The sequence below is a fragment of the Bactrocera oleae genome, chromosome 6 (genome assembly GCF_042242935.1).
Source record: "Bactrocera oleae isolate idBacOlea1 chromosome 6, idBacOlea1, whole genome shotgun sequence".
NCBI classification, from domain to species: domain Eukaryota; kingdom Metazoa; phylum Arthropoda; class Insecta; order Diptera; family Tephritidae; genus Bactrocera; species Bactrocera oleae.
The window spans coordinates 2,367,681-2,376,594 of NC_091540.1; the positions used below are offsets into that span (position 1 = coordinate 2,367,681).

Here is an 8,914-nt window from a genome sequence, read left to right on the forward strand (position 1 = left end):
GCAGAGACACTAACAAGTGGATAATATTATCTATGTTTAAAAAGCACTCTAACCACATATCTTAAAGACTAGGTAGCACGGAAACTTAGCACGATCCTCAAAATTTTTCTTTGAAACACTATAAAATTAAAAGTCCGAAAAATCGTTTATAATAAATACAAATAATGTTATTATTGAACTTTCAACAACTTTTTTCACAATGAGTTGTATGAACTAATTTTATTAATAAGAACTTCTTGGTTCCTATCTAAATGCTTATCTTTCTCTGTTTTGTGATTCAGTAAACGCTTTAACTTTCACTCTGCTGTCAAAGTTTTTTTTATACTCCACTGCCCTTATAAGTTAACATCTTGCAACTCCAATTTCTTTTCCAACGCATCGACCATCTTGCCGTTATGCTTGATGGTTCGCAGCCATTGCACGTACTCCGCGGGCAAACATGTCTCCAAAGCACCTTTCACAATAGTTTTCAAATACGTTTTTGATGGCTGACGATCGTAGGGTATCTCTTCGGGTTTCAAACATCTTACATCACCTGTTGGTTGATTTGTTAAATGATAGGCGCGACACTCTATAAACTTGCCGCTATTAAGCTCCAGTACTGGCATTGTGATCGGCACATAAATGCCATAGGAAACACCCTCTTGACTGTAAGATAGTATGAGTTTAGAATCGGTTTGTTAAAAAAAAACTATACTCACTCATCTAAATCTTTTAAATTGCTATTATCAATCTCCCAAATGGCGCCAAAAACACAGGCACCCGGTTTGGGTACTATGGTAGCGGGCGCGCCGTACCAAGTACGGGAACTGGTATAGAAGTCGAGTTGGTAATTCTGTAAAATTAAGCATTAGGTTACTAATGAGGTTATTAAAGTTCTATATATTTTACTTCCAGCTTCCCAGGTCCTATGCGCACTGCCGTAGGATTTTGTATGTGTATTCTCTTAGATAGAAGATTGCTGCCAAAACCAAAGTAGTAAAACTTGGAAGACATCTGGAAAGCGAAAGATTTTTTGCTTTCATTTAAATTGTGTTATCATGTTATTATTGAGTTGGAATTTGTTATAAAGTTAGTTTAGTTATAAAATTAGTTATAAAATTAGTTATAAAAACTTATGGCGGATGCCACAAGTTCGAGCTTGAAGAAGGAAATTATGAAAAAAATATTTTTTGAACACAAAATAATTTTAGGTTAGTAACTGAGTATTTTGCTGTAGCTAGTAGGAAGTTGTGGATCAGGTAGTAAACAAAACCATTTCACATTAGTGCTTTAGACTTCTGAGAACCGATTAAACAAGTATTATTTTTTTTTCTCAGAACAATTAAATTTTTTTAAATTCGAAGTGAAAAATTTTTTAAATTTAATTTCATCATTTAGCCACTTTGTAATTTTAAGCTTTCTGGATTGTAATAGATTTCAAAAAGCTTCGATTAGAAACAGCTGTTCACTGAAGTTTATTTATTTGTCACTGCTAACGCAGCTGTCAATATATTTCCCCTTTAACATATCATCCTGTTATTAGACAGCTGTAGCAGAGAACTTAAAACAATGAGAAGGTGCAAATTGAATTTTGTATGATGCTCGATTGGTTGGCTGAAAATTTGAGATCAAGGAGTTCACCACTTTCTGTATAGTTTTGCTGTTATTTAACAGAAATGAGAATTTTTAACAACGTTCTCTGACAAAATACGTATCTACCAATATAAAGAGAAAAATGAAATGAAATGAATGAGAAAACAAGAAATACAAATGCCACTTCACATATGCATGATTATTTTTTGCCATATAAACGATTTTTATGATGAAAAATTGATAAATTATTATTTTTTTGCACAAATGCTACATTGATAAAATGTGAAAGATTATGCAAAAAATGATATTTTACTGTTTTCATAATTTTCTAATTTCAATATTTACAGAATTAATAATTTATGTATGTACATCAATATGTTATATTATATAATATAATAATATATTATCAATTATCAATAAATACATGTGAGCGCACTGCTCTATATGTAAGTATGTATGTACAAATATGCATATGACCGCGCAAAATAAGTAATGCATACACAAATCTACATACATTTAAGCGTACAAATGTAAGTACGTCAGCCAATATGAAAAATACAAACATTGTTGTACAAAAACAACAATTGTCTCAAATAGCATCAGCACCAGAAATCAATATGGCAGCCAAATTGACAAATCCTAAATTTGTAGTAAATCACACACCAACAACATTTTCATTCATGAACGCTGGCGCACAAGCAATAAGCTAAGTCGTTTCATTCATAAAAGCAAACGCCTTACACATCTCCCCGAGCATGCGTTTGCCGACAAGCGTCTTTTCGCGACGATGGCAAAAGCTAAAAATCATAAATTGAACAAATTTCTGATATTCCCTCTAGAAGGGAAAAGTGACAACCCCTCAAATATGAGTATTAAAATATTTTAGAATAAAAGTGACAACATAGTAAATTTGTCGATTTACAATTCAAGAAACTTTTTAAGAAAAATATTCAATATTCCTCTGATTTATGTATACAGTAAACCCCGGTTAAGTATCACTCCTCCAATCCCTCTTATCTGCCGGTGTCTTGCTGCATCTCACTTTTTTTTCTTAATTTTTTAAAGAAAACGGTAATTTTTTTTAAATACATAGAAATAATTTTTTTTGGTACCACTCGCTTAAGTACCACAATCGCTTATGTACTACAAAGCACAAAAAATCTGCATCTTTGGTTTTGGCACTTAACCGGGATTGACTGTATTTGTCAAAGAATTTACGTAAGTACGTTCGAATTTTTTGTACACACATTGACTTTGCACTTGCCTATATGCGATGTATGTTTGTAAGAGTGTGTATGGCACATCTCGGATTTTCTACCAACAACACAATGTTGTGACGCTTTGTCGTCGCGTCAGTTCTTCGACAGATTGACTCTTTGACATAAAAGCAAAAAATGTGTCAACGGAGATTTCACAAGAAGTAATGAGTGTACATATCTACATAAAAATATATACAAATGTGTAAACGACATAATAAATGTATGTCCTGTTACATATGTTTACACATGCATTTGAAAAGAAAAATTGAAGCATGAATGTGAAATACCGACGGCAAAACACAATTCTGTACTTTTATGACTCCATAATGGTGTCAAGTACAATTAATGAATTATTTTAAGAAATATATCAAAATACTTTATTAGTAATAATTTAAAAGTATTTTGATATATTTCTCATAATAAAGTAAAAATGAATTAACATAAAATAATTTAAAAAATAATAAATAATAGTTCAATAAAAGGAATATGTTTCAAATAGCATATCAATATTCCCAGTTTGGCATGAATATAATATCTCTTCAATATTCGCCGTTTGGTTATGTTAAGAGAGCGTATGTTTACAGATTCACCGCTGTTATAAAAGCGAAAAATGTTATTTGTTTCTCGTGCATCTGTGGTGAACTCCTTGATAAATTCCTACAAATTGTTCGCTGTCGAACCTGCACCTTCTCATTGTTTTAAGTTCTCTGGCTGTAGCGTCAGCGCGTTCATATATTTCCTATTTCACTTTGCACACTTATATTTATTACATATTTTTTCACTTACTTTGCGTTAAACACTGGAAACTATCCTAAAAATATTTTTTTTTTTTTAATTAATAGAGTACGAATAAAATATGTGTTGCCAAGCTTTTACTTGTTGTGTCAAGTTCAATGTTTTATCGGCGAATGTCAAATGCACAGAAGTGTAAAAGTTTTGTTTATCTCCTGATTTGAAGCAGAGAAGTATTGACAGAGAACGTCTCTGGTATTGAGAACCTTGTGACGCTTGTAAAAAGCTTTGTTCATGTTAAATGTGCTTTTTGCGAAAATAAAAGCTACAAAAGCTTAGCTGTGTGTTGTGAGTGAGAGAGCAAAAGAAAAAAAAAGTTATAATTATAAATGCATATTAGACAAAATTGCAAGGGAAGTAATTAAAATAATTGCATACACTGTAAAAAAAAATATATAGCTTTAGAATAATTAAAATGATTGTCCGGATTATATTGATGTGAGAAATTTCGCTCAAATAGTCATTTGAATTCTTAGTTCTAGTAAATTATTCATTCTTAGCAAAATAAACAAATCTTAAAAATTGTTTCATAAAACTTATTATTATATTTATTATAAGAAAAATACAATATTGACCATTAAGTATTATATTAAATAGAATAGATATATGTAGTTCAAATAATTAAAAATATTTTCAGATATACATATTTGATTATATTGAAAGCAAAATTGTTTTTGTTTTTATTTGTTTGAAAATAAGCTATTCATTTGAATGGAATATATTTCAGATATACTATACGTATATGTATGTACAAATTATTTTGTAAATTAAGTTTAAATATTTTTAAATTTTAATTTATTAACAAAAAATATGCTTTAAATATTTTTTTTTTAAAAACAAAATTGATTTAGAATAATTTTTTTGTTTAAATATTTTTTTGTGTTACGTAAGCAAATTTGAATATTTCGAGACAAATTTTTGAAAAATATAAAGAATTTTTAAACAAGGAAAGTGTTGTGATAGTAAAAAATGTATATTCCACACCAGTATTTTTTAAATATAAATATATAAAACAAAATGTGCACAAGCAATGGAAGACATTTTATTTTATAAAAAAAAATTTTGTTTGCCATCAACTTTAAAAAATAAATTGATTTAGCAATTTTTTTTTAACTTTCATTAATTTTATTAAACTTTACTGTAATTATACAATAGTATAATATATATTATATATAATATAATAACGTATAATATATAGTTTTTTATTTGTAAATATAATTTTTGAAATTTCCACATTTCTATAAACATTTATCACAGTCATTAACAACACTAATGGTGGGCTTTCTTTAAGAATTCAATTGCACATCTTTCAAGTCCAAAATTTGCTCCAAATCCGGCGCTACATGGCCATTATGCTTCACAGATTTTAACCACTCAACATACCACGGTACAATGCCAGTCTCTGCTGCACCCTTCACCAAGCATTGCAAATAAGTTTTCGAAGGTTGGCGGCTAAGTGGCAGCTTATCGGTGCTGGAGAAATCGTTCAACGGTATTTTCGGTTGATCGGCCAGTAAATAAGCACGTGCAATGGCTAACGTATTATTCGACAGCATTACGGGCAAGCTGGCGGCATAGTAAATACCCTCGTGAACGCCTTCCTGGCTGTAAGGAAAAACAGTAAAAGTTAGTTTTATTGCTTAGTTAATAAAAATTAATTTTTTTAATTGATTTAAAATATGATTTAGAAAAATTAAAAAATTGTAAAGAAAATTCCGTTCCTATTTACTAATTTCAAAAATTAATTTCTTAAAAAATATAATTAAATAATTAACTTTTTATAATATTTTTAAAAAGATTTAGTTTTTTAATTCAAAAATATATATTTTTTTTTAAATTGAAATATATTGTTTTTTTTAATAATAATATTGTATTTAATTTTTGTGTTGTTAATTTTAACAAAAACAGCACATATTTTCTACTCACTCATCAATATCATCCAAATTGCTTAGTGATATCTCCCACAATGTGCCATAAACGTAAGCGCCAGGGGTAGGCACAATAGTCGCTGGTGCACCACCCCAACGTTCCGTGTAGGTATTAAAATCCAACCGGTAATCCTTCAATATGCCCATACCGATTTTCACCGCGGTCGGATTTTGTATATGTATGCGTTTAGTCAACATATTACTACCATAACCGAAGTAGATGAACCAGAGAACTTAAAACAATGAGAAGGTGCAGGTTCGACAGCGAACAATTTGTAGGAATTTATCAAGGAGTTCACCACAGATGCACGAGAAACAAATAACATTTTTCGCTTTTATAACAGCGGTGAATCTGTAAACATACGCTCTCTTAACATAACCAAACGGCGAATATTGAAGAGATATTATATTCATGCCAAACTGGGAATATTGATATGCTATTTGAAACATATTCCTTTTATTGAACTATTATTTATTATTTTTTAAATTATTTTATGTTAATTCATTTTTACTTTATTATGAGAAATATATCAAAATACTTTTAAATTATTACTAATAAAGTATTTTGATATATTTCTTAAAATAATTCATTAATTGTACTTGACACCATTATGGAGTCATAAAAGTACAGAATTGTGTTTTGCCGTCGGTATTTCACATTCATGCTTCAATTTTTCTTTTCAAATGCATGTGTAAACATATGTAACAGGACATACATTTATTATGTCGTTTACACATTTGTATATATTTTTATGTAGATATGTACACTCATTACTTCTTGTGAAATCTCCGTTGACACATTTTTTGCTTTTATGTCAAAGAGTCAATCTGTCGAAGAACTGACGCGACGACAAAGCGTCACAACATTGTGTTGTTGGTAGAAAATCCGAGATGTGCCATACACACTCTTACAAACATACATCGCATATAGGCAAGTGCAAAGTCAATGTGTGTACAAAAAATTCGAACGTACTTACGTAAATTCTTTGACAAATACAGTCAATCCCGGTTAAGTGCCAAAACCAAAGATGCAGATTTTTTGTGCTTTGTAGTACATAAGCGATTGTGGTACTTAAGCGAGTGGTACCAAAAAAAATTATTTCTATGTATTTAAAAAAAATTACCGTTTTCTTTAAAAAATTAAGAAAAAAAAGTGAGATGCAGCAAGACACCGGCAGATAAGAGGGATTGGAGGAGTGATACTTAACCGGGGTTTACTGTATACATAAATCAGAGGAATATTGAATATTTTTCTTAAAAAGTTTCTTGAATTGTAAATCGACAAATTTACTATGTTGTCACTTTTATTCTAAAATATTTTAATACTCATATTTGAGGGGTTGTCACTTTTCCCTTCTAGAGGGAATATCAGAAATTTGTTCAATTTATGATTTTTAGCTTTTGCCATCGTCGCGAAAAGACGCTTGTCGGCAAACGCATGCTCGGGGAGATGTGTAAGGCGTTTGCTTTTATGAATGAAACGACTTAGCTTATTGCTTGTGCGCCAGCGTTCATGAATGAAAATGTTGTTGGTGTGTGATTTACTACAAATTTAGGATTTGTCAATTTGGCTGCCATATTGATTTCTGGTGCTGATGCTATTTGAGACAATTGTTGTTTTTGTACAACAATGTTTGTATTTTTCATATTGGCTGACGTACTTACATTTGTACGCTTAAATGTATGTAGATTTGTGTATGCATTACTTATTTTGCGCGGTCATATGCATATTTGTACATACATACTTACATATAGAGCAGTGCGCTCACATGTATTTATTGATAATTGATAATATATTATTATATTATATAATATAACATATTGATGTACATACATAAATTATTAATTCTGTAAATATTGAAATTAGAAAATTATGAAAACAGTAAAATATCATTTTTTGCATAATCTTTCACATTTTATCAATGTAGCATTTGTGCAAAAAAATAATAATTTATCAATTTTTCATCATAAAAATCGTTTATATGGCAAAAAATAATCATGCATATGTGAAGTGGCATTTGTATTTCTTGTTTTCTCATTCATTTCATTTCATTTTTCTCTTTATATTGGTAGATACGTATTTTGTCAGAGAACGTTGTTAAAAATTCTCATTTCTGTTAAATAACAGCAAAACTATACAGAAAGTGGTGAACTCCTTGATCTCAAATTTTCAGCCAACCAATCGAGCATCATACAAAATTCAATTTGCACCTTCTCATTGTTTTAAGTTCTCTGGATGAACTTATCTCCCACGCGCTCGGGTAAATCGGTTGGTATAACGTAAGCACTCGCGCAGGACCATAATGATAATGAAAATATTAGGAGTAAACTATAGTAAAGCATTTCTTTAGGTTTTAAGTTTTCAAACTACTACAGTATATCACAATTTATTTAGGTAAATATTTTGACTGCTTTACGTCTACACACTTGGTATGTCTAATTTCGACTGTCAACACTTGAGTGACTTACAGCCGTAGGTAGCTTCGGTATAGCGTTTGAAATTAATGCTAAACTTGTAGATACATATGTACGATGTCGTTGCTTTTTTTTTTTGCTTCTTTTTCATCTTTTATTTTATTCTACTTTTTTGTCATCTTGTATTTTATAATTAATATAAGTTCGACTTAGAAAAATGACCCTAGATTGATAGAATTGCTGATTTTTGCGCTACACTTGAGAAACGCTTATTGAGCTTTTGCAATATAATTTTGTATCTCATATATTTTCCCTCAGATATTACCATTTATTATAATAATTTTCTTCCGAGTTTGCTAAGTCTTTTCCAGTTTTCAGATATAAGTATTCGAACGAAAATATTACATAGAGATTATTCGAACTATATTTTTAGTAGGCTTATGAAGTACAGACAGCCGATAAGCGCTACAGAATTGACAAGTAATGTACGTTCGAAAATCAAATTGAATCGAAAAATATTTTCTTACTCCTCTCTTAACATTCCTTTCGGCTTAAATCCAAGCGCAGAAATTCGTTACGCTTTTACCTTTTTATAATTTAACCTGTATTTAATTGCTTTTCTGTTGGCCATACTTATATTATAAATGTAGGCGTAACTTGGAAATGAAAGTTAGTCTTATTTGAAAAGTAAATTATAGCTGTTCCCTATTCTCGAAAATGATATTGGCAATTTTTGCAAACTTATATAATTAGATCATTCAAATAATTTGGGAGAAACAGTTAGAGTATTCATAATATATACATATGTACAATAAGTAAAAGTTAGTAAGACGCTTACGTTTCAAAATATTTTTTTGAAGAGAAGTTGTTCATACCCAACCCCATTAGAAATATTTTTAATATCAGAAAACAGTATATAACGGGAAAAAGCTCGTCTAGAAAAGC

The 8,914-nt window shown here is 30.0% G+C and overlaps 2 protein-coding genes across 2 annotated transcripts; both read right to left on the minus strand.

The window, feature by feature from the left end:
* Window positions 1-142: 142 nt before the first annotated feature.
* LOC106625523 (gamma-glutamylcyclotransferase) lies at window positions 143-3,777 on the minus strand. The gene is made up of 4 exons (XM_070111329.1): window positions 3,621-3,777; window positions 892-996; window positions 702-835; window positions 143-648 (listed from the first exon to the last, which is right to left on the minus strand). The coding sequence occupies exons 2-4, from the start codon at window positions 994-996 to the stop codon at window positions 336-338; spliced, it is 552 nt and encodes a 183-aa protein (XP_069967430.1). The 5' UTR covers window positions 3,621-3,777; the 3' UTR covers window positions 143-335.
* Window positions 3,778-4,698: 921 nt separating this feature from the next.
* LOC138857715 (gamma-glutamylcyclotransferase-like) lies at window positions 4,699-8,016 on the minus strand. The gene is made up of 3 exons (XM_070111327.1): window positions 7,790-8,016; window positions 5,553-5,773; window positions 4,699-5,231 (listed from the first exon to the last, which is right to left on the minus strand). Exons 1-3 carry the CDS (start codon window positions 7,895-7,897, stop codon window positions 4,913-4,915), a joined length of 648 nt encoding a protein of 215 aa, XP_069967428.1. The 5' UTR covers window positions 7,898-8,016; the 3' UTR covers window positions 4,699-4,912.
* Window positions 8,017-8,914: the final 898 nt, after the last annotated feature.